This window comes from Girardinichthys multiradiatus, chromosome 2 (genome assembly GCF_021462225.1).
Source record: "Girardinichthys multiradiatus isolate DD_20200921_A chromosome 2, DD_fGirMul_XY1, whole genome shotgun sequence".
Classification (NCBI taxonomy): Eukaryota; Metazoa; Chordata; class Actinopteri; order Cyprinodontiformes; family Goodeidae; genus Girardinichthys; species Girardinichthys multiradiatus.
In genome coordinates, this window is record NC_061795.1 from 45,112,461 (window position 1) to 45,137,507 (window position 25,047).

The following is a 25,047-nucleotide window of genomic DNA, read 5'->3' on the forward strand; positions in this document are numbered from 1 at the left end:
GGAATCACGTTGTTAGATTAAACATACATGTCAATGGTTCTGCAATAATGTCAGCAGAAACCTTAAGAAAAAAAAAAAGACTCGTTTATCAGGACCAGCAGATCTGCTAGTGTGAAGATTAGTTAAAACTCTCTCAATTTCAGACACAGTGAGAGGAGAGAAGATAAAAGACCGAGTCTCAGAGACAGACGAAGAAGGCCCTGACTGAACACCCTGCTGTCCTGACCGATGAAGATCAGGATGTTCAGAACCAAACATGGTGCCAAGAAGAAATCAAGTGTTTGTTGACCAACCCATCGTTTATCATCACTACACACAAGCTGCAGAAAACCAAACAGGAGGAAAAATGACCAAAGTACCATAATTATCAGGAAACGGCTGAAGTGAACATTTTAAAGCAACATGATTTTTTCTTGTTCCTCGCTCTGAGGTTAACGTAAAAGCTGAGTTATTATATAGAACCATAGGGTTTCTATCACAGACAATTCAGTTGGTTGTAGGTAAACTGAGAGGCTGTACAGAGACACCTCAACATTTAAATCAAGGCTGGTGAATTTCATCTTTCAAAGCAGTTTTCAGCACAACAGAGAAAAACGTAAATCACTTATTTCATCAGAACCTTACAGAATGAACGCACCGTTGAGGTCAGAAGTGTCCTTCAGCAGTTCATGTTCAAGAAGAACAATAATGATTCATTTCACCCGCTGTTTCACAGGTTGGAATGATTATGCAACACGTAGCTGCAGTGGTTTCTACAAACTGTAACCGGGTAAAAACTTTGAATTTACTAAAAATGCACAGAGTAAAAATTATACCTACAAGCTCAAATATTTATTCACCTTTATTTCAGACAAAAATCCTAAAATTTCATGTAGACGTACATGTAAACCAGCTGTGGTTTCAGAATCACTGATGGAAAGACCCTCACTGATGTTCTCACCTTGTTCTCACACTTGCGCAGCAGCTTCTTTTTGCCCAGGTCGTAGATCCTCAGCAGTTTTCCCACCCCGACCAGGATGCGTCCCTGGAATGGTGCAATGGCCAACGGCACGTCCTCGACTGGGGTCTGGAAACACGGTTCAGGAAGAATTCATGCAAAACGTTTAAAGTTTCCCTCAAACCGATCATTTGAAAACAAATGAACAGAGGTCGACTGATACACGTTTCTTGGTGTCAGAGGTTGAGATTAAAACATTTAATTGTGTAATATTTATTATTCTTGGGATCAGAATCTTTGCCACCATCTCTGGGCATCAAACGGCAGCGTGTTGGGCTAAAGTGAGCTAGCTCTTTTTTTTTTCCTGACGTGACCTTCATCCATCATGCTTACAGATCTGACCCAGCTTAAACACAGAACCTCTGCGGGAGAGAGATTCCCAGTACGGATGAAGACATCGGAGCTACTGCTGGTCTGAACTCACTGCTCCCTCAGTAACAGTTGAATGAAGGTTTGCTTTTAATCCAGCAGCAAATGGAGACCGCCTGATGGACCTCTGGAGCCCAACAGTAACTGTCGGATTGGCAGGAGACAGTTGTCTTGTGTTCCAGACCTTTACTGTCAAGAAAGCCACAAGAAACCTGTTGCTCACAAAAGCAACATCCTCACTCTTCAACTGAGCATGCTCAGAGATAAAAAAATAAAAATAAAAAATCTGCCTAGTTTATCCAATTAATGCATCTAATATACTAGCTGACATTAAATGCTCATGACCTCAATAAAAGTCTAACATCCCATATTAAAATCAAGAAGCTGAGCACAGGAACCTAACTGCACCAAACAGAAACCCCGAACCGCCAAAACAATGGGCTGTCTAAACACGATGCAACCTTACATTGCACAATGCATCAGTTCATGCAGGTTTATTAAGCATCGTTTGCTGGATCCTAAAACCTGAAGGAAATTTAGACTCAAACTCTGCTGATCAGGTTTAACTCCATGGTTCCACAAACTGGAGGACTTTACTGTATTAGTAGATGTTCAGTCATGCAGAGATCCAAAACCTGATCCTTTCTGAGAAAACCATTGTTTTATTTTACTTTTCTAAATATAATTACAATTTCTATTCCTCGAGAAAGTTATTTCTATTTGTTCAAGAGAAATTTGGACGGTTAACTGTTGTTTTTAGTTGTTCCTCTGTCTAATAAAGACTCGTATCAGACATGGCTTTTCCCTTTTCCCCGTTTTGTTTTTGGGGCTAAAGTAACAAAACGTTCCTTTAAAAGAAATTTTTAAGTGTTATTAAAAGGTCAGAAATCTGCATCAACAGATTTTCTCACAGTAAACTTCTGCCATTTAACCATCAGAAAAACAAACAAACAAAAAAAGATAAAGCCGATGACAGGAAATCAGAGCTGGGAATCAAGAACCTTTTCGGAACCAGAACCGTACCCAAGGAGCACCTGGAATAGTTTCGTTCAACGCCTGTAGACCGGACGTCATTTGCAGAGGCACCTGTGTTAGACCACATCTATGAAAGTCTGTGTGTGCATTCAGCGGTCTGGTCAGGAATTTCACCACATTTCATCCAACTATGTATTCCAACTTTTGTGGATAAAAAGTCCAACCTAGATTTGTGTGATCAGACGGAATAACCTAGAGACTTCAGATCTGCTGAAGTGGTTGGGAAATTCCTGGAGCTCCATGAAAAGAAGCAGCTGACACACCTCTGACATACAGTGACTCATCAGTCATTCCCACCCTTGTCCCAAATTAGGTGACAAACGCTCTGAGCGCTGATTCACACTGATCCCGTCCACCCTGGTCGAGCTTCTGGGGAAATGCCCAAAGATCAGCTGGGATGCTGCGGGCTTCTCTGTCACCATTAGTATTTAGATGGGAATCATTTTCTTTTTTGTTTATCCCAAACACATCTTTCCATCTCTCCCACAAGTACAGCTTGTGGAGACGATCGGGCCGATGACGGGAGCATCAGAAGCAGCTGCTGCGCATTGAAGGTCACCGGGTCACAACATTAGGAGAAGGAGAGCAACTAAACCACACTGCAGAAGATTTATCATCACAGGCAGAGGGAAAGAATCCCAGATGGGAAGCTAAATTATGGAGGCCGGTACATTTCCAGTTATCAAACCCACCTTGTGCACAAACTCCAGTTTCTCCCCTCCAGCGGTGAGCCGATACGTGTAGATGAAGCCGCCGCCAACAGATCTGGGGTTGAGAATCATATCTCTGGCAACTCCCACCAGAATGTACCAATCATCTCCGGTGTTGGGAAAACGGCACACAGCCACACTGGGAAATTTAAAACAAAGGAACAAGAAGAAAAGTGATGAGAAGGATTCTGAGAGGAGAGGAAAGTGAGACCGGATGTCCTCCATGCTGCTCACCTAAAAGCAGCTTCATTCTGTTCCAGCTGCACCTGATCCAGAGTTGAACCCTGGATGGGATTAACCAGTCGAACCAGTGAGGCCCACTGCCCCGCTCCGGCTTTAGGTGCACCGAAAATGGCTTCTGGGAGATTTTCGTTCAGGAACGCTGCGGCCATCTCTGCAGCCAACTCTCGCTCGTCTTCACCAGCCGCCTCCACCATCTCCTGCAGCGGAACGAGAGGTTTACAGCATTCCTGCACGTTTTCCTGCTCCATACGTCTCAAACCTTTAAATCTGGATTTTCAGTTTATTTTAACACCCAACAGAAAACATTGACAGTTTAATGGTTTATTATCTGAATGCTTCAGAATTGATCTGAAAATAAAAGACTTATGAACCTCTCTGGCAAGGCCCGGTACGCGACTGTCATGGTGTGATATTTGATCAAATATCTGCAGGTTTAACACAGATTTTAAACAAAAACGTAGAGCATAATCTAACTGCTTTTATACAAGACAGAAAAGTACCTGCTGCTGAAATAATACATTATGACCGTTATAAAGATCTTAGCTTCAACGTTGCTCTTATTGGGATCCATAAAATTAAGCAAAAATATAAAAAAAACACCTAAATGTAGCTGTAGTTTCCAAGTAAACATTGCTTTCTGAACAGAATATTTAACTGTTATGTTATTCTGCTCTTTATTGAGCAACAATAGTATAATTAGCTGACATTTGCTAAACAATTGGCTGGATTAGCTGCTCAGCAGTCAGCCTGCAGGTGGCTGCCAGCATACACGCCAAGTAGAGTGTTGTGTGGTGCTCCTTTAGTTCCCAAACCATCATCCAATGATTGTGGATACACTACCAAACAGCCAATTAGTCAGCAAAAGTGTACCAGCCTTATTTAAGCCAGCTGAGCAGCAGTACACAGCAACAGGTGAAGGAGGAGCAGTTCTATGTTACTCTATGCTTTACACTGCTCAGACTATTTCAACCTCAGGTTTTAGCACATAAACTAAAGTTTTCCTTTAACATTGATGTCAGTTGTATTGCCTGGTTGATGGGTTTTTTCACTTTCAGGACACACCAGGTCAGAGTACACCATTTTATACCGGAGTCTCTACTTTCCTCCACCGGTGCTCCCCAGAGCTGTGTCCTATATCCAAATGAGTGCGAGAGCCGTTAACCTGAGCACCACGTAATCAAATTAACAGGCAGCTCCTCGATCCTCAGCAGTGAACTCTGACCATGACCTGGTAGTGAGCGACTACCAGCCAGACGTTGGAAAAAAGACCTACAATGACGTCTTTGGTAACAATCAATAATCAAACCATTGAGCTGGTGTCAGAGGTATAAATACCTGGGGGTTGTTATTGATGCCGCAGGTGGAGTCAGTGGCCAAAAAGTCCCACAAGCACTTTTATCAGAAGCTTTGCACTTTTAATGTCTGTTTTGTTTTTTTTGAGCAGTTTTTAATCTCGTTTCATTGAGCTTCTTCATGCCTTTTCTTTTATCTACTGGCAGAGGTTACTTTCAGTTAAAAACGGGGTATTGTAAATGTAAAACTGCCAGCATACCCTGAATGAACTCTGTGACCTCTGCTAGATGTGTTAAAAAGGCTACAATCACCTTGGCTGACTGCATCCATCCGTTTTGGACCTTCTGGACGGAGGTACAGGATGTCACGCTGTAGAACGAACAGACTGAAAAACATCTCATTTCTGCTGCTGTTCAGCAGCAGTGAACTTGTGTGCTTGTTTTTATGTGACTGCTGCTAATAAAGTTTAGCTTGATCTTGAAACAGCTGGAATGATGGGATGGAACATTTGAAACGTTTTTAAAACTTCAGTACACCTCCATACCTGAAACCGGCCAACACCTGATTCCAAACAGGCCGTTGCGTCGTTATTACGGCACACACTGATACTGTTGTGACCATATTTGTGAAACATTGTGCAGCCCTCATAATAAAACCTGAAAGGTTAAGCTCTAATCCTGCTGGCATCCCCAATAAAATGGGGATTTCCCCAGCAATCTTCTGTGTTTTCAACGTTTACATGAATGTTCACGTTGACGAGCACCAGAAGAACGGCTGCAGCTCTCTGTGAGACGTGTTCGGCTGTATGGGTAGATCTGACCACAGTGCTGCACGCTGCTATAAAATGAGTCATTAAGGAACGGTGTTTGAAGGGAAGCACATAGCTGGAGAACAACTGTTTATTTTGCCCACACACAATAAATAAAGTCACCAGAAAAACATCAGTTCACCAGAGGCAAGGACAATGTTTACTGAAGGCTTTCTGAAATACCTGATAAACGGTAAGGCTGGCAGCTTCCTGAAACGCATTTAACCCCTGAGATATGAACTTTTACTTCATGATACATGATACAAAAACATCTTATTTTAAAATAAACCAGTTTATATTTATTAAACTTATGAATGGGTACTTTATAAAAGGGGTTTATTTGAAATGCATGGAAAAATAAGGTGGGTTTCACACGGTGGATGCATACATACGAACTAAACTGATCTAAAACAACCTGCTTTTAAAAAACATGAGCAGAGTTTGAAAACATTTTGAAGCCTTTTTTAATAATGAATTTATCACAGAGCTTAAAAATAATAAAAACACAAATACCATGATTTATAATTCACTGAGCTTTTCTTCTGACAGCATATAAACGCTACTAACTCTGGCAGAAAGACTGACTTCCAGCAGAAGTCCAAACAGACGACATGGAGCCTTTCCACCCAACCAAAAACCTAAAAAGGATCTCTCTTTCTGTTTACATCTACATCTGTATATTTCTATACCTCAGATGAATCCCTAAAGGTTTGGGAGGTTGTGTTGACACAGTAAGAAAATCATTATAAAAGTCAGTCCAAAATCTTCACCTACTGCGCCCCCTTCAGCCTGGATGAAGAACGTGATGTTAAAAAACACACCAGCCAGGATGGAGATGGTTTTTTTGCAGCATCTCTGCTGGGTTTTTAGATTAAATTAACAACACGGCAGCCTCCCCATTAGGTGCGGGTCTGATGGGCCGTGGCGCTTTCACAGAACTTCCATAGCAATGCAGTGCTGGTTTAATGTTGCAGTGGTAGAGCATTCATAACGTGGAGCCACAAAACAACAGCATTTGTGGCTCATTGGGGTTTAAAGCCAGACCGCCGACGCCCAAACTGGTTTGGACCTGCCAGTTCTGATTTGTTTTCTGAGTTCTAAAGAGAAATAATTTACTGCAGGTTACTTGATAAAAGATCTCGTTTTGAATCTAACAGATAAGGAAGAAAACACAATTATCCAGTTGGTCTACAAACAGGACCAAGGCACATGCCACCACTGTGTGCCTTCATAGGGCGCGTGGGTTGCAGAAAGCATAGCGCGTTCTCCATCCAATGCGAAGGATTTGTTTAAGTTAATCATTTATTCCATGCAGCGGCAGAGAGGACTGGGAGAGAGGCAATGGAAAAACTGGTGCAGCTATCAGCAACTAGACAGACTGTTCTTAGTTAATGGTGTAGTTCCTAACTTTTTAAAGGGTTTAGTTTATTTGTTTGTGCTTTATGGAAAAAAAACAACAACAACAAAAAAAAACCTTAAGAAGTATAAAAGACAAAGGCCTCAGCAGAGCTGAATGACAGAATAATGATGAAGGATTTCAGCTATTTGATTCAGGTGTGTTGGAACATGGATGCATCTAAAAGGTGCAGAATAGCTGTTGGGTGCCCCTACCTTAACCTGACGCTTTTAATATTTTCATTTAATGTAACAAATCTACCAAACTGGGTTCTCCAGCTGTGTTTCTATCCAACTACCAATGCTTAATCTTCCTTCATGGAAAAGGTTGTTTTTATTGGCCTTGATCTTTGTTATTTTATTATTCTTTCTTGTCATTTTTCCGAAGTAGGCAGACAGGAAGTACTGTGGAGAGAGGGGGAAGCCATGCGGCACAGGTCGCCAGGGTCAGGACTCAAAGCCGGGACAGCTGTGTCAGGGACTGAAGCCTATATGGGCCGCGGTCTACCGCTACACTACGCTACGCCGCGCCATCGTTTATTGTTTAATGCAAAACATTTTGGACTGTCCGCTTAAAGGTGCTGAAGAACGGGAGATAAAGAAAAGCAAGAGTGACTTAGCAGATGCTAGAGGATTGAAATCACCGTTTGAGATTCAGATTAATGCTTCAAAGGCTCAGGCAAGGGTTTCATTCAACATCAGTAACTCTCAGTGGAGTCGAGGGTCACAGCAGACTAATTTTTCTACTTTCCCTGCAGACAGACGGGGAATAACAGACTCACAGCTGTGAGATCTTATGGGACTGACTCTCTTCCCTCACCGACCACCAGACATTTTAACAGAGAGCTGCCTGTGAAATCATATCCAAGCACTTTGATTAGATTAAAATAATCTTAGATCGTTTTATCTGATAACTTTAATTCATTACAGCTTCTCACAGCAGCAAAAATATTGCATTTCTCTCATAAATCTAAAATAATTTGAACTATTTTCAGTTCCCAATCACTGCTTTATTCAGTTATCTTTGGCTAAAAGGTGATAAAAGCTTCTTTCATGTGAAAAGTGACCAAAATAAAGAAGTAAACATCAGAGCAGTAAGGTGCTAATTTTTTTTTACCTGAGTCATGGTTTTGTGGTTCAGAGGTCTATAGTAATCGGAGTGTGAGAGCGCGACTCATCTCCAGGAAACACAAAGTTACAAAAAGAAATCCTGTGGGGAAGTTCGCCAGTCGAGCCTAAAGTAAGGTGATCATCTCATACCTCAGCCATCTGCTGCTTCCTCTGAGCTTTGGTCGTCTCGGTGTAGGCGTTGTGGTCGGTCTCGATCAGAACCAGGTTGTTGGTTTCTGGGTGAATCACAAACTTCCTGGGTGTGTACTGCAGAGGAAAAGCCACCTGGTTGAAGACGGCTCCCAGTTTCTCCAAAGCCAAAATTCTGCAGGAAAGAAAAGGATATTTTCCACCAATTAGATTTATCTTAACAGAATCATCAGTTCATTTTAATTGTTTAATATAAATTTAGTTATTCTTTGAACTTAGTTCAGAGAAACACAAAACAAGGTGTTTTCACTAAGCCTGAAGCAGAAACAAATGATTAAATAATTTGTTTCACAATTTCTTTATTGACTGCACATGGTGGGTCTAGAAAGAATTGCTGTTTTATATTAAATGTCTTAAGGTGCAAAGGTCAAAGCTTTACAAAATCCAAAGATCGAAGATTGACCACAAAGTTCTATCAGGATAATTAAAATGATATTTGCATTTCTGTGTATGACAAATAATACAAGCAGGTCCACAGCATCAGATATTTTAGGAAGTCTCAAACAATTTATCCTTTTATGAGTTGAAAGTAAACCTGAAAGTTAAGAATATCAAAAGGTGGGAAAATAAAGTGTCGGAATGGTTTGATGGCAGCCTTCTCACTTTAAAAACAGAGCCAGGAATCATACCTAAGTGTGTTGGTGGAGATGGCCACGATGCCTTCAGGGCATTGCTCTGAAGCGAAGCCGGAGGCGTACTCGAGCGTTTCGTAGGAGAGCGGAGTCAGATGGAAGCGAGACTGATACGAGTAGCTGAGCCACGATCGGCTGGACATCGCCAGCACCTGTCAGGATGAGCAAATAGAAACTTGACTCGCAACACATGACCCAGGGATCAAAAGAAGAACAGGTTGCATAACTCTGAGCTCCACAAAAGAGCAAAAACATTCAAATATTTCAGTTCAATGTTTCACTCCGTTTCCGGCTGTGTTACTGATAAATAAATGTGACGTACGGCCTCCTGTCCCTGCATCCGGACTCTGAACAGTTTGACTGGTCGGGAACCCAGGTACCGTGTTCTGGTGTCCGACAGGTCACCGGTTACCGGGTCCAGAACCGTCCTCAGCAGCACACCATTCTACAGGAAAGGAAAAGAATGTGATCAATCATCACATTAATCAGATTCAAAACTATTTAATAGTTGAAAAGCAAATCGCCAGAAGTGGTCTGAGACATTTCTAACCTTAGCTAAACATGTTCTTCAAAATAATGTAAAATAACTTTATTCTGGTGTCGTTTTTAGTGCAGCGAGAATAATTCCTGTGAGCCTTTACATCCTGTAGGTTCAGGGCGCCCATGCAGACACCGTGTCTCCATTAGGAAACATACTGAATGACTTTGGCAGTGCTACATTATACAGAGTTCATGAGAAATCAGTAAAGAAAAGGGAAATTAAGGAGGAAAAAAAGGAGGGAGAGAAGCCCGGTTTGGAGCTCCATGGCCCAGACAAGCTTACCAACAGAAACATGAAAATCTAAGCGGCTCACAGAAAGTGGATTCTAGACACAGAAATGTTTGGATTTAAACTAATTTCGTGCCCATAGTTTCACCTCCACATGATCTTTACATTGATCCAACATAGCCACCCACACACACACACACACACACACACCCTGCGTAATATCAGTATAATCTCATTTAGACTCATTTAATCTAACTAAATTTCATTAAATTGAGGTCAATTTAACTGAGTCTCCACAGAATTGTGCATTTCTGCTTCTAAAACACCAGCAGTATGAACAGGAAGAGGTTTTAAATTGGATTCTCGAAACAAAGCCCACAGAAGCCCTTCAAAATAAGAGTCTAGCTTCACCGTAGCCTTGTTTATTGAAATATTTTTATATACAGAGCTATTCATGTAAGAAGCTTGAATATAGCACCCTCCCCCACCCCACATGGCCAAAAAAGACTCTCGCTATGAAAAAGCCAACCTTCCCAGAAACTACAGTTCCCTACCGCTATAGATCCAATAAACCTAAAACCAGATTTAGACATACGCGTTGAGAAGACTGCTAATACAGTAAAAATCCTTCGGCAGATAATTCATATTTGTGGCACAATGTGCACACTGTCCCTGGGACTATTCTGTGTAATCTAATATTGTCCTTCTACCAAGATATCCTTTGTTTTTCTGCATATGAATAACATCTAAAACTCCAAAAGTCTTGAAAGAACATTCTGAAGATATGTTGGATTTTCTAACAGCAGCTGCTCTGGCACAGATTAAAATGTGACGTGTTTTATTTTTAAAGAAAGCTTCCTGTTTCTAGACAAATGAAGAAGGAATACCTGCAAGCCTATATTGAGGTAGAGGAAGCCGATGGTTCCTTTTTCTCCGATTTCATCCTGTTTCTCAACACCTCCCATCTCCACGATGCACAGACTTTCAGGCTGAGCAGGAAGGGCCTGCATACTCAGTGGCTGCAGACAGTCCTGAGGTGGGAAACATTTAAACAGTGAGGACAAATAAACCCAAGAAAAAGAGATGGAAGTACTAACATTTTTACAATTCAGCTAATTATTTTTCAAGCCAAATGTGATGTTCTGAATGCAACTACCACACTTTAAACAGACCAGTTCCAAAAAGCCTAAAAAGCCCATGTGACTCTCAAACACTGTTCTCTGGTGTTGAATTGCAGTACAAAAAGCTGCTGGGACTGAAATAAAAGTCTCTGTTGATCCTTGAGGTACTTTTTTTTGGGTTGGCGGCCATTTTTCAAATCATCGGTCCAGGTAAGGAAGCTTCATACTACATAAACCTTTTCCTTTTGGGAAGGGAGGACCTTTTAACACAGTTAAACAACTGTTAGTCTGACAAGACAGAAGGATGCCGTTTCTCCTGCATGTTACACCTCAGTGAACAGATGATAAATCAGTTTTAAAACTTCCCAGAGCTCAAGCCAGACCCACAAGAGACCAAATGATTTCTGCAGAACTTATTTCCAGACCAACTTGTGTGTTTCTGTCCATACCGAGGGGTCCAGGGAGATGATTCGGACCGTGTTGTCGACCAGCCCGACAGCCAGGAAGCGGGAACGTTGCTCACCAGGCGGGACGTTGGCCAGACTCATACAAACCACGTCAGCAGACATCTCCTTTCGCTCCGTATACTCGTTTAACTGGCCCGACTGCAGACAAAGCAGACAGACACTTCATTTACTGATTTTATTCTGGATCTGGTTCAAGGCCAACAGCCTACTCAAAGTGGGTCGATCCACACCAAGCTGTTCAGCCTCAATCAGCGCTGCTTTGGGACACTGATGTTAATCTGCGCTGGGCTTTCATACAGCAACCAAAGACAACATTCCTCTTTCTGGAGATTATTCTGCAAGTTATTTATTACATGATGAATATTTCAGACTGCAGTGTGTTTAGGCAGGTGTGATTAATTTATGACACCTGAAGTTCCTTCAGACATTTCCCAACATCCATCCAGAATGGAACGCTTAACAATAAAAACCTAAAACAGCTTTTTTTAATAAATATTTACAATAGATTTATTTTCACCATCAAACAAATGGAAATAAAGAAGAACATATAAAATAAAACCATTTCTAATATTTGGATGAAATGTTTTCTATCTGCATTGTGAGATGCCATCAGACACAGGAACCTGTTTTAATTCATCTGTTCCAGTCTTTGTTCTTTGGCTCCGACACTGCTTGGACTTTTTTGGTGCAACCATCTGTAAGCCTTGAGATCTTCGCCCCACAACGTCATCATCCTTCAGCAACCTTCAGATCGTGTTCAGACCAGACCATGCTGGGTATCAATAAACTGGAACAAAAATTCTCACCGGGTCCATCTCAAAGTAGACGAGCTCTCCTCCGGTCAGGGCGATGACAACCTGCCGCTGGTTCACGGCGCAGCGGACAATCGTTTTCTTCCCGGGCGTTTTCCACTCGTTCACACGTTTATCTGCACGGATGTGACGGATACCGTCTGGGTAAACCTGGACGAGGCAGGAAACAAGAAAAACAAGACGAAATGCTTTCAAACTCCTCACAAAATCATTCCTGAACATTAAGGTGGTGCAATACATCCCAGACATTTTTCCAACCGATATTCTTCAGTCCAACAAATGACGATGGGCGATATATTCGCGCAGGTGATGTTTTGACTTTTTTGTGGGCGGAGCAATGTAAACAGCCACAAATTTCCAAATAAGGAGGAACTAGTTATCAAAAAAATACAAAGTCATCTATTTGGGGTTATTTTGGCTTTAAACCGGATGAAAGAGGTAAACCACAGGATGTAACTAAAGCGGCGTGCCACTTGTGCATACGTATAGTGCCAGCAAAGTTGCATGAGCAGTTACGAGTTCACCATCTGGCTGAGTATGCTACGCTAGCACTCACGACCGGGTGCTCGGCGCATTGTGTCACATATAAAACAGTTCGATGTGGAGACTTTTTCCCGCCGAGAGGACATCTGGCTTTAGAGTAAATTTGTAGCTCATCTGCATCAGTGGAAGGTCAGTGATTCATATCACAAAGGACTGTTTGGAGCACAATATTTCCTGGCTAATATATTTCCAGTGTCATGAACTTGCCTTTTTCATGCTAATGTGATATTTAGCCAGTAGGCAGCAGATGCTCACACTGGACACTAAAGGTCAAAAATTGATGAAAGCACAGATGAGGAAAAGAGGAAAGAAGAAAATGGGCGTATATCGCACCAGATATTGTCGCAACATTTACCTTTATTATCGACATCGCAAGATTTTCTAGTATCATGCAGCCCTGGTGAACATCCCCTTCACGGACTACAAAATAAAAAGCCCACCACAGCCGTTTCTGCTTTTCTAAACACTGCAGGTACACGTCACTTTATTGTCAACAAAAGGTTAGAGGTCAACAAATAAATGTATCCAAAAACATCACAATTTACAGACTGCAGGTGTCTAGCAACGCCTACCTGCACGAGGGCGTCTTCACCTAGCAGAGAGCAGGAAAGTGTGGGCGTCGTTCCCAGAAATCCAGAATCTGTCACTTCCTCCACAGTCTCCCCGATGGACAGAACCAGAGTAGCGTTGACGAAAGACACGATGATGTAGGCGTCGAACTCATCTAAGAATCAGAAGACCAACAAGTTAACGCTTCATTGTTCTTCCTCCACTTTAACAGCTGAAACAGCCTCAGTCCCGTTTCATCTAAAACACAAAGTCAGTGACGAATCCACAGCAGTTTAAACTGCAGATTGTTTCACATTTCACAGCCACTAGAGGTCGCTGTTTGGCCAGAGAGAGGAATGTTCAAAGTAAAGAAAGGGACTGAAAGAAATAGAAATATTAACTGTCTGTTTAAACATAGAAAAAATATGAAATGATGTTGAATGTCCTGCATTTATTACCACTTCTATATGCTCATATAATTACTAAAAACTGTAACAACTATTATTATTTTAAAAGTTATATGCAGTTCTTTCAGCTTAAAATCAGCAGAGGGAAGCTGCCTGGAACATGGCTGTTGTTACCTTCTACGTGTCGCCGTACGGTCCACACGGCGTTGGGGTTACCGGGCAGCTCAGACACAGCCATCTCTGAAACCTGAACACAGCAAAATGAACTCACTTTATCCAATTTCACTTTTCTTTCACCCTCATAATATGAAGCATACAGATGATTACGGCACTCAAGACTGTGGTTTAAATCTGGAAGCGTCAGAATATGTCACAATGTCAGAATCTATAGTGTGGGACATCATCAAAACTGACACGGATAACAACTGTAAAAGAACATAATCTGAAGGTTGAAGAAGAAATGCCAAATATTTGCATTTGACCCAGCTTAGTCACCACCAGGCCGTAAGTAGAGCTCCAAAGTTTAAAAAGTAGAAACAAAGACAAAAAAGTGGATCTGGTTCATTACTGAAAACGACATTTAGGCTCAAACAGGCAGTTTATCAGCTGATCAAACTGAAACCTCATTGTTCCATTGAGGAAAAAGGTTCCCAGATCATTATGGAGACTCCTCTGCTGCGCCGTTTAGAAAATATCTCACAAATGCACTTTTCAATTATTTGCCTACTCTACTATTTTGGATCCAGTTTCCGGAAGCTCTACTTAAAACCTGGTTATGATCCACCAGCAAAAAATGCTCTTCAGGTTCAGATCGGGACTGGATCAAACTACCAGTCGCAGTCAGGTGAAGTCCAGTTTTCAGTCAGCAGTTTAAACTGAAATAGGTTTCTGCTGGGAAGTGTGGCTGAGGTATGGAGCATCACGGGTGGCTGATCCTTCCCGGATCTTTGATTTTGTTCACACTGATGTGTAATGTGTTGCTACCAGAACTTCACACGTGTTTATGGGTTACCTCAGTGGAAGAGTAGGGAAACGGTAATAAAAATGTGCCACATAGTAACAAGTGCTTTAGCGTTGATACCCTTTTAACAGATTTTGGTTTTTGAACAGGAAGTAATATAAAACAACAACACTTTGCCTTTAAGCTGAAATCAGAATAATCAAGACTCTTCAGCTTTGAGTCAGAGAAGAGACATGAAAACCTCATCAGTTCTTCAGCCAGCAAAGTGCGTGGAGGTCAGTATTCATCAGGTAAGAGGTTTACCTCCAGTCCGTGCCGAAGGACCCTGAGGGTGGACTTTGGGCCTCGTCCGCAGGCTACATACAGCTGAGGTGTGTCTTCATTGGCCAAATCGGCGATCTAAGAAGCCGTAGAGCAAACAAACTGATTACAGATCTACTAAACCTTAAATTTCTACCTGATAAATCTGTGTTAAATTAGACTGACTGACCTGACAGGACATGATGGGGGACAAGTTCTCTTGTTCATCCACCAGCACCAGGTTTTTAAGTGGCCGAGGCTGAAAGAAGAAGGTGTCTCCCTCTTCCAACGGCATCGCTGAGGAGAACTCCGGCTCCTCGTCGTCATCACCCAGGTGAGCGATTTGATAGAGATAACTGAGGGAATCAGAGACAGAGTTTCACTGGCTAAAGAGATCTGATAGGAAAAAGGAGAATTTAGTCTGATTTAATCTGGATGAGAACTTACTGGTTTCCAAACTCTGAGGCCACAAACAGGAAGCCGGTCTTCAGGACACACATCGCTGTTGCCACGGGGATTGTGTCAAAGTACTTCAGCCGTATTTCAGTGACCTAAAACACAAAATTCATTCATATGAGATTCTTCATTACCTCTGACACATTTAATACCAGAAAACCATTAATAAAGAGGATAAAAATATTTAATTGACCATTTCTTCATCCGTTTCCAGCGTGACCTTAAAGATGTCTCCCTGCTCGGTCTGAGCCAGGAAAAAGAACATGGACTTGGTCTTGTGAGTGGCTGAGCAGACAAATATCATACCGCGCTCCGGGTCATCCAGGTCATTCTGTGGAACGGGCCGGAACAAACAGGAGGAGGACGGAAACAAGGTGGGAAATTACATGATGACCACAGTTCCACATAAACAGATTGAAAACAGCTGCAGTTTAACTCGTATTGCTGCAGCGCATCGCCTTACAGGCAGAACAGTCACAGGATCAACAAGAGCATTAGGAACACCCTGCATGAAGGACTCACCCTGCGGCGGGGGATGGGACAACGGATGTCGGGCTGATCTCCAAAGTTCTTGTAGGTGATGTAGTTTTCAGAGCAGATCAGAACCCCACTGGGTCCGTCTGAACCACCAGGAACTAAACAGAGAGGAAGGATAAACAACCCAACAGGTTCATTTAATTTTGACAGGCAGGACAGCTTGTTGCCCTATCACCTGGTGTCACCACGTGCATTATGGTCGTGGTGACACACGTGTTGAGATCAGAGAGATCTGAATGTTTCTTCACTTTAAATCAGAGAAGAGACATGAAAAACTCATCACATCTTCAACATTTTGCTGGCAATTAATTGTCGTGTTAAATAATCTATAAATGGATCTTATGAAGGAAGAAATCTCTTCGTCTTCCAGCTGCTGCCTTTAGGCTGCACCACAGGAGACCACCTCCCTCCATCTCTGCCTAACACTGGCAGCTCCCTCTGGATATCCTCCTTCACTACATAAATGAACATCTACTGTGTTTTCCCTCCTCTCTGACAGCCCCATATCCAACATCTCCAATATATCTTCTCTCGATCGTTGAAATCATCTCTAACCCCTCTCTGTTTTCAAGCCAATCATACTAAGCTATCCATCTGATACATGTATGTCTATTCCTGTCCATCTTTGTTATAAGACAGAAAACCAAACACAGCAAACCAGCACTAACACCTCAAACGGTCAGGTATGGTGGCGGAGGACTGATGGTTTCTGCCTGTTTCGCAGCCACAGGATCTGGACATCTTCATGTCTTTAAGGCCATAAATGACCAACGTATTCTAGAGTCAAATGTGACGCCATCTAGCTGGCAGCTGAAGCTTGCCCAAACGGAGTCTTCAACAGGACAATGATCCCAAACATGGCAGCAAATCTACAACAGAATGGCTGAAAAGCCTAGTCAAAGTCCAGACCTCCACCTGGTTGAAATGCTGTGATGGGATCATTAGAGAGCAGTGCAAAAATTAATGTCTGCAAAGGACTGAAGCAGCGTGCGAAAGAAGACTGGTAAAGTCAAACAGAAAACTACTGACTTATTGCTGCTAAAGCTGGTTTTACAAGCTGCTGGATCAGGAGGCGGGCCTAGTTTCCTACTCATTGATTTTCCATTTTGGCTTCTTTCCTTTCTATGGTAAGATAAGTTTATTTATGTAGCGCTTTTCAGCAACGAGACACTCAAATCGCTGTACATACAATTACAATACAATCACAAAGCAAATAAACACAGATACAGACACAGAAAAACAAATCAAATGATAAAATCACACAGAGGTAATTTAAAAAAGTTAAATAAAATAAAGAGAATAGAATGATGGACAAGAAAATGAAAGGAAAATTGGACTGAAAACGCAACTAATCATGCCTAGATGGTACAGTCAAAGGCCACTCTAAACAAATACGTTTTTAATCTTAATTTAAAGCAATTTAGGATTTTGGCGCTTTTACAGTTTTCTGGGAGTTTATTCCAGATTAGTGGAGCATAAGAACTAAAAGCTGCTTCTCCATGTTTGGTTCTGGTTCTGGTTCTGCAGAGTAGATTTGAGCCAGAAGACCTGAGAGGTCTGGATGGTTGATCCACTGACAACAAGTCTGTAATGTATTTTGGTGCTAAGCCATTCAGTGATTTATAGACTAACAGAAGTATTTTAAAGTCTATTCTCTGAGCTACAGGGACCCAGTGTAGGGACTTTAGAACCGGGGTGATGTGCTCCACTTTCTTAGTTCTAGTGAGGACGCGGGCAGCAGCGTTCTGGATCAACTGCAGCTGTCTGAGCGACTTTTTAGGCAGACCTGTGAAGACACCGTTGCAGTAATCAATTCTACTAAAGATGAACGCATGAATTAGTTTTTCAAAGTCCTGATGAGACATTAGTCCTTTAATCCTGGAGATGTTCTTTAGGTGATAGAAGGACGACATTGTTACTGTCTTTATGTGTCTCTGAAGGTTCAGGTCTGAGTCCATCATTACACCCAGGTTTCAAGCCTGACTGGTGGTTTCTAGCTGTATTAATTGAAGCTGTGTGCTAACTTTTAAACGCTCTTCCTTTGGTCCAAAGATTATTACTTCAGTTTTGTTTTAATTCAGCTGAAGAAAATTTTGGCCCATCCATGCACTGATTTCTTCTAAGCATTTACCCAGCGCTTGAATGGGTTCATGGTCACCTGGTGACATCGTCACATATAGCTGTGTGTCGTCTGCATAGTTATGATAACTTACGTTGTTGTTTATTAAAATCTAAGTTAGGGGGAGCATGTAGATATTGAATAGGAGGGGCCCTAAGATGGACCCTTGGGGAACGCCACATGTGATTTTTGTGGTCTCTGATGTAAAGTTACCTACTGACACAAAAAAGTCCCTGTCCTTCAAGTAGGATTTAAACCAGTTGAGTGCTGTACCAGAAAGGCCGACCCAGTTTTCCAGGCGCTCTAATAAAATGGAGTGATCAACAGTGTCGAATGCTGCACTAAGGTCCAATAATACCAGCTCTTTCTAAATAATGAAAGTGTGGAATCTGTTGTGTGATTTTGTACATCTGAGGTCAGACTGAGATAATATTCTAAGCTGGTAAAGATCAGATCAGTTTCGTTATATTGGAATAATAAAAGTCTATTCTAAACCAGAAGGACTGTGACTAAATACGTATCATCTCAGGCCTCAGAGGCAGCTGCTACATCCTCTGAGAAGTTCTGGGTTTGGTCCTGATGGAGGAGGACAGAACTTTTCATCCACCATTTAATTATTTTAAAAGTATAATTCCAGGGATAATTTGCTAACACTGTTCAACCAGGTTAGAGGATAAACCACAGTTTCAGGAATGTGTGTAAATCTATACCAGTGATAAGGAAGTTTCCATGCTCCTCCAAAGCCTCGCTGTACTTCCGGACCACGTGGTTCAGGCCCAGATCCAGCTCATAAAAAGTCAGAGTCTGTTGTGTGTTTGCAGCAGCTTCTCCTGTTGGGTCGTTGTCGGCTTCCTAGAAATAAAAATGCAAAACGTAGAGCAGTCAAACTGGGTTTAAACAGTTGGGATTTGTTTCTACTTGATCCTGAAGGAGATTCTTTCTAAGATCAGAGATGGTAAATGTTTCTCCAGTGAAAGTCAGAGAAGAGACCAGACAAGTTCATCACACCTTCAGTGTCAGCTGGTTGAATTTATTCCAACATGCCATTGGTTTTCCATGAGCTCACCTCGTAGTCCATCTCTAAGCAGGCAAACATCGGATTCTCAAAGCCGACATCGACTCCGACCACGTGATAAACGAGCGTGTTGGCTTTATGAGCTTCCAGAGGAGAGGAGATGGTGAGTCTCGCAGCGGCGTCTCTGTTCAGGATGTAAACCAGCTTCTGTTTCTCTATCGCTCCTGGAAGGCAGAGGAAATAGCCCCTTTTATTTTACTTTAGGTTGAATAATTTCCATATTTGATCTATGAAGCCACCCTTTAACAACTAAAGACAGGAGATAGAAATCAGCCAAAATAACTTTTCACACTGGGTGGATGTTTGTGATTTCCCATCAGGGTTTCCTTGTTTTGGCTGAATGTACAGCAGCACTCACCTATCATAACAGCTCTTCCTTTTGGGTCAACAGCCAGGAACTGTCCTGGAACGATGCGCCGGCAGCCGCTCTTTCCAAACGTTTCCTGGTGGACCTTCTCAAACTGGTTTTTCGATGGGTGATACTCCAGGATAACGATGCGACCGCTGTCGCTTCCCACAACGATGTAATCTAGAGAAACACACACACGGGTCACACACCTCACGGCTTTTTAAACAAAACATGATGAGGGTAAAAATTCTCATCTGGTTTTTGATCTGAAGGTTTTCTCAGATTTGCAGACAGTGGATGGAGTTCTACATAATCCAGTTTCTGCATCACAGACCTTAAACCAAAAGCCAAGTCTTTTGGTGGGATGATGAAGATCTGGTTTATAGTTTGCCATTTTCTGGTTGTGTAACAGCCAGTCTGCACAAGTATCACCAAGACAACAGCTGCACAGAGAAATCAGCTGCTGACTGAGTCCGGCTATTTTCTGCTCGATCAGCCCTGACCGATGATCAGCCAGATTTAAACTCCAGAATCTGATCATAGTCTGATTAGCGAGTGAACATAAGTGCCAATGGGTCCCGCTGACAAGAACACCTCTCTGTGTGGATGGTTCTACTGAAGGAGCTGTTTAAAAGGGGACGTGTCAGAAAGAGAGCGCGTGACTGTCAGCTGATAACAGGAAGACTGAATGCATCATAGCAAATGTGTTCAATTTGATCATTTTAAATTGAACGTCTGTCGGGGACGGAAAATGTCAAATTTGGAAATGTTAGCAATTGGCATGTAATTATATGAAATTATAGTGTGAAAATTCATCAGTTATCTGTATTAGCAGGGTTTGGTTAACATGTGTTATTAGACTGAAGGTAATTCAATAAGCAGCCAATATGATTTATCAACATTACTATTATTACTAGTAGTAGTAACATGTTACATCTTAACGAAATTACAGCTGGCCATTTTTAAATGATGTGACAGAAAACCACACAATGAAACCCAGCGTAAGCAGCCTGTTGCTGCGATGCTCGTTGTTCATTCAATCTGTAAAGTTGGAAACAAGTTCTGAACATTTCTAAGCATCCAGTTAAAGGTGCTGTCGTCACTTCACATCAGTTCATTATCTGCTGCTTTTAATCCTAAAAGACTGTGTGTATTTTCTTAGATGATTGGCAGGCCAGTATTTAGGCTGGGCTTCATTCTAATGCTACTGATTACTTTTTTACAGACCCGTTCAGATGTTATATGTTGATGTCAAACCGACTCCTCCGTGTTGAGTTTAAACATTTATGTAACCTAGACTGCTCTTTCTTCCATGGTCGGTAACAGCAGCCATGTTTTCCTTCAGGTAAGCCACTGATCCATCTCTTCTCCAACCAGACAGAAGATGGTTGGCTACTTCCAAGACCTTTGTGAGTTCTCACCTGCTCTGCTTTAAAATCTGGATTCACTGACCCACGACTTTACAAATACCATCAAAGTTTCAACAACATTTTTTTGTGCATGACATAAATTAATTTTTTTAAAGAGCATATTCAGTCAGAATTGTGCAACTGTCTAAAGAAACCTGTTTTTCCTTGGTGTTAAAAATCTAATCAAAAACATATTAAAATAAAATAGGCCATTGTCATAGAGTAATTATATTAGATGATGTTTGTTTCTTCAACCTGCCAGTAGTTATTTGCCCATTATAAGGTTAGTATATTTAAACTTGGATCTTTTTATGAAATGTGTCTGTTGTGTTCTAACATCTAATCTACACTCAGTCTTTCATTTTTGCATTTGAGGTGAGTGTTTTCATGACAACGTACCTTTAGTTCCTCCTGTGAGTCTGAAGGCCATCAGGGATCTGACGATGCCAAACACTTCCATTGTGAGGAGGGTGTGCACCTTTCCTGTGTTGGCATCAGGGCGCAATAACTCCAGGATTTTTCCTCTGGAAACAACAATCTCCTGCATCTTGGTTCCTACCAAAACACAAACGATTCCACTCAAAATCTGTCGCGAGTCTGAAATAAAACTGGCGCTAGGCTTCCTAAAAATGATTTCAGATGTGAAGAAAAGTAGAAGTTAAAATGACATTTAGGTCCACCAAAAGAGGCAAAAGCTGTTTCCAACAAAAAGGTTCGAAAGCATCTTAGCCAAACCAACCAGAAACAGAACAGGAAGTAAGCATATATCGAGGAAGCTCACCTGAGAAGTTTCCATGAATGGCATGGGTGATGCCAGTGGCCCGTTGCAGGGTGATGTTGTAGAGAAACATGGCTCCTCACGGTGTTGTCCTGTGAAAGCTAACGGAGCGCTCAGCCCGGCTCAGAACTACGAATGAACAGGAGGAAACCAGCACTGAAAGACAGTCTATGTAATTAGTTAAAAGAGCAGGTTAATCGAGTTAAGTTTGGTTTTAATCTTCTGGAAGACGTAGCTACTTTCTGAGAAAAAATTAATAAATATGTGACTGGCTGAAAATCGCATCAAAATGTCAACAGTAAAATAAAGCAGGAGTGGGCTTCTAAATTATCTGGTGAGAAAAGGGCGGTTCCCAAACTTTCTTAAGATTTAGTTAATAACAGAGACTGTGACCTTAATTATAAACGCTTCACTTCACATAGCTTATCTATACGATTATTAAACAAGGGAATAATAAATAGCCCTCACTTTACTATCTCCATCCATTAATAAACACTGTTTTCCAAATCCTGGTCAGTAACAGTTTATCACATCCATTAATAGAATGGCTTTCCTCTGAATAACCTCTTTAAAAAGGCTGAAAATGTAAGACTAGTCAGTGCATATAGTCTAACTGTGCTCAACAAATGTAATCACATAAGAAAATCTAGTAAAACGGACTACAGTGACTCTGGCAGAAACAGCCACTCAACATCTACAACTCGCATGCTCTGTTACTCATACATGACCTCCTTCTGGCATTAACCGGTTTATTTTATAGCTGGACATGAAGACTGAAAGTCTCCCTAATTAAAGACCTTTTAAACATGACGTAGACTAATCTATGAAAAACAGAAGGGTCGCGCACACAACTTTTCACAACAGAGTGTCATCACTCAGAGGTTGAAGTCACACTCTAAATTTTTACTTTACTGATCTCACAATGGAGAAATTGTCTATTAACCTTAGGGAGCATTCGGGGGCCCAGGGTCTTGCTTAGGGACCCAGGGTGGCAGGCTGTGGGTTTGATCTCTAACCTCTAGGCCCTTTGACTTTGTCTCTTAAAAAGAGAAATAAACAGATCGATGCAGTTGGTCACATAAGATGAGGCATTCTGCACAGACCTGATGAGCCCAGCATTCAGATTTCTAACAACATTTGGAGGCAATTTATTGTGTTCTGTAACCTTATTGTAATGGATTCAAACTTTCCATCTATTATTGTTGAAACAACATCTGAAAAGAGCATCTCCAGACCCCTTTCCTGGCATTTTATGTCCCACAGCAGGCTCCGAGCCCACTGCTGAGAACCACTCCTCAAGATCCCACAAACAAGAACCAGGAACTTCCATTTTCAGAAACCGCTTGAAATTTTATATAACTCACAAAACGTGTTGAAGTGTTTTTTACTGTGTTCTAAATGGCGGCAGCTAAACTTGTTTCTAAAACCGCAGAGAATGTTTAGCTTTTTACTATCTAAGTAAAATCTATCTGGTAAAAAAAAAAGATAAAACATTTCAGCACAGACTGCTGCTTTCTAACCGACCTCCGAAACTTTAAACTGCTTTAAGCACTTATTTGAACTGAAACTCGGCCTGTTTGAGACTCATCCACCTCCATTTTTAATCGTTTCATACAAAGCGCCAGTTTCTGCCTGACGCATCCACTTCACGGAAAACAGCCACATTCCACGGCCATACAACGCCTGTTTGGACCCAGACAAACTTAAGATATGTAAAATGTTATATTTACCGGGGTAGTTAATTAGATGTTTGTGATTTCAGCGGATAAAATTCATCCATTCAAAGGTTTCCCTGAAGCTTTAGGAAGCCGGGGTCCGTCCATCTAACAGTCGTCAATGATAGGTGGCCTTTAACAATGCCTGACTGAAATTATTCATTGCAGTAACGCGATGTGTCCAGCAGATGTCAACATAACCATAACAGCACAGTAAATAGTAAAAAGGAAACAAATCAAGAATTAGACCTGTTAACGGAGACGTTTGTATTTATTTTGGAAGTGGTCAGATTAGGAACTGATCCAAGCTAGCACTGACAACATCGTTTATAAGATACTTTAAGAAGAGCAAACACTGATAAAAGAGCGAATCTCAGGAAAATATGCAGGTGCATCTCAGTAAATTAAATTACAATACAATCAATGTATTTCAATAATGAAATTCAAAACTCAAAAGTTCATATATTATATAGATTCTTTACACACAGCTCTTTATTTCTGTTAATTTTAATGATTGTAGCTTGAGGACAGTTCTGTTTCAGAGAAAATGTGAATATTAGATAAGACCAATAAATGACCAATAATTTTCTTTCATGGAGAAATATAAGTCTACTGAAATGTATGTCAATGTACTGAACAGTATATGCATTCAGTATTTGGTTCAGGGCATATTTTGCATGAATTACTGCATCAGTGGCATGGAGGCTATCAACCTGGCTCTGCTGAGTTGTTTAGGAAGTCCAAGTTATTTTAATAGCAGCCTTCAGGTCATCTGTATTGCTGACTCTGTTGTCTCTGTTATCTTCCTCTTGAGAATCATCCATAGATTCTCTATGGGGAGCTAACCAAGCACAGCCATCCTATAGTCATTAAAGCAGGCTGGGGCAGGAGCCAAGTCCTTTTGTAAAATGAAATTGTCATCTCCATAAACTTTCCAGCAGAAGGAAGCATGAAGAGCCCTTAAATTTCCTGGTAGATGGGTGCGCTGACGTTCACACTCACACTGGACCTCAAGCAACTTGAATTCAGTGCCTCTTTACTCTTCCTCCACACTCATTTCCAAATGAGTTGCAGCATTAACTTTTGCCTGAAAATCGACTTTTGAGCATGACTCCAGTCCTTTTTCTATGTAGTCCAGCTGAAATTTACCTGAGATTGTCTCTGGTTCAGGAGTGGCTTGAAACAATGAATGACAGTTATTGCCCATGTCCTGGATACACACAACATAAGATAACATATTTGGGAAGAAAACACAACAGAAATGCATGGGTCCAGATTCTGTGGTGAATTATTTTGGAAAATATTTGTTTTGTCTTTTTGATTCTGTTTTAAATGTCTTATACTCTGCTTTTTGACTGCCTGTCTCTGATAAGAACTAAATGAAGTGGGCTTACTATTACATATATGAGACAACAGGGTTGGGGTTTTAATTTTGTTATTATTTATCTTTTTATTCAGTTAAAGCCTGATTTATGTACTGCTATAGACTGTGTGTTGGGGCAGTGTTAACTGCTGTCTTTGGCAGCTGCTGAACTACAATGTAAGTATCCGGTAAATGAAGAACATTGTTTTTCTTTTGGTGAACTCCTCAGAGACTTGCCAGAAAACAGTAATGCGCTGCAATGTTTTGGTTATTGATCCCATCTTTTTCCCCTGTACCTGAGCTGAAGAAAAAGTGTCATTAATAAAAAAAAAAAAAGGCTTTTTCTATTTATTTATTTAATTTTGATTTGATTGATTTATTTACTTCATTAATAAACACGGCTGTTTGTCAAACTGGGGGCATGAACTGTCCAGTAAGTTGATTTATCCATGTTCCTGTAGGTGAGTAGAGATTACGGATGACTTCACTTTTTTGGTTTGATTTTAAACTGACTT

The 25,047-nt window shown here is 41.3% G+C and overlaps 1 protein-coding gene across 1 annotated transcript in view; it reads right to left on the reverse strand.

Annotated features, from left to right (window-relative positions):
• Window positions 1–23,307, reverse strand: part of sf3b3 (splicing factor 3b, subunit 3) — a 32,707-nt gene extending 9,400 nt beyond the window's left edge. The window contains exons 1-22 of the mRNA XM_047347176.1: window positions 23,185–23,307; window positions 21,458–21,583; window positions 21,076–21,231; window positions 19,277–19,447; window positions 18,910–19,082; window positions 18,554–18,695; window positions 15,710–15,822; window positions 15,381–15,518; window positions 15,179–15,282; window positions 14,922–15,087; window positions 14,735–14,830; window positions 13,645–13,717; window positions 13,087–13,238; window positions 11,966–12,121; window positions 11,142–11,297; window positions 10,459–10,602; window positions 9,125–9,247; window positions 8,800–8,954; window positions 8,111–8,285; window positions 3,346–3,551; window positions 3,094–3,250; window positions 941–1,066 (exon numbers count right to left, since the gene is read on the reverse strand). Coding sequence (XP_047203132.1) covers window positions 941–1,066; window positions 3,094–3,250; window positions 3,346–3,551; window positions 8,111–8,285; window positions 8,800–8,954; window positions 9,125–9,247; window positions 10,459–10,602; window positions 11,142–11,297; window positions 11,966–12,121; window positions 13,087–13,238; window positions 13,645–13,717; window positions 14,735–14,830; window positions 14,922–15,087; window positions 15,179–15,282; window positions 15,381–15,518; window positions 15,710–15,822; window positions 18,554–18,695; window positions 18,910–19,082; window positions 19,277–19,447; window positions 21,076–21,231; window positions 21,458–21,527 — 2,952 coding nt within the window. The 5' untranslated portion in view covers window positions 21,528–21,583; window positions 23,185–23,307. The remainder of the gene's footprint in view (window positions 1–940; window positions 1,067–3,093; window positions 3,251–3,345; window positions 3,552–8,110; window positions 8,286–8,799; window positions 8,955–9,124; window positions 9,248–10,458; window positions 10,603–11,141; window positions 11,298–11,965; window positions 12,122–13,086; window positions 13,239–13,644; window positions 13,718–14,734; window positions 14,831–14,921; window positions 15,088–15,178; window positions 15,283–15,380; window positions 15,519–15,709; window positions 15,823–18,553; window positions 18,696–18,909; window positions 19,083–19,276; window positions 19,448–21,075; window positions 21,232–21,457; window positions 21,584–23,184) is intronic.
• Window positions 23,308–25,047: the final 1,740 nt, after the last annotated feature.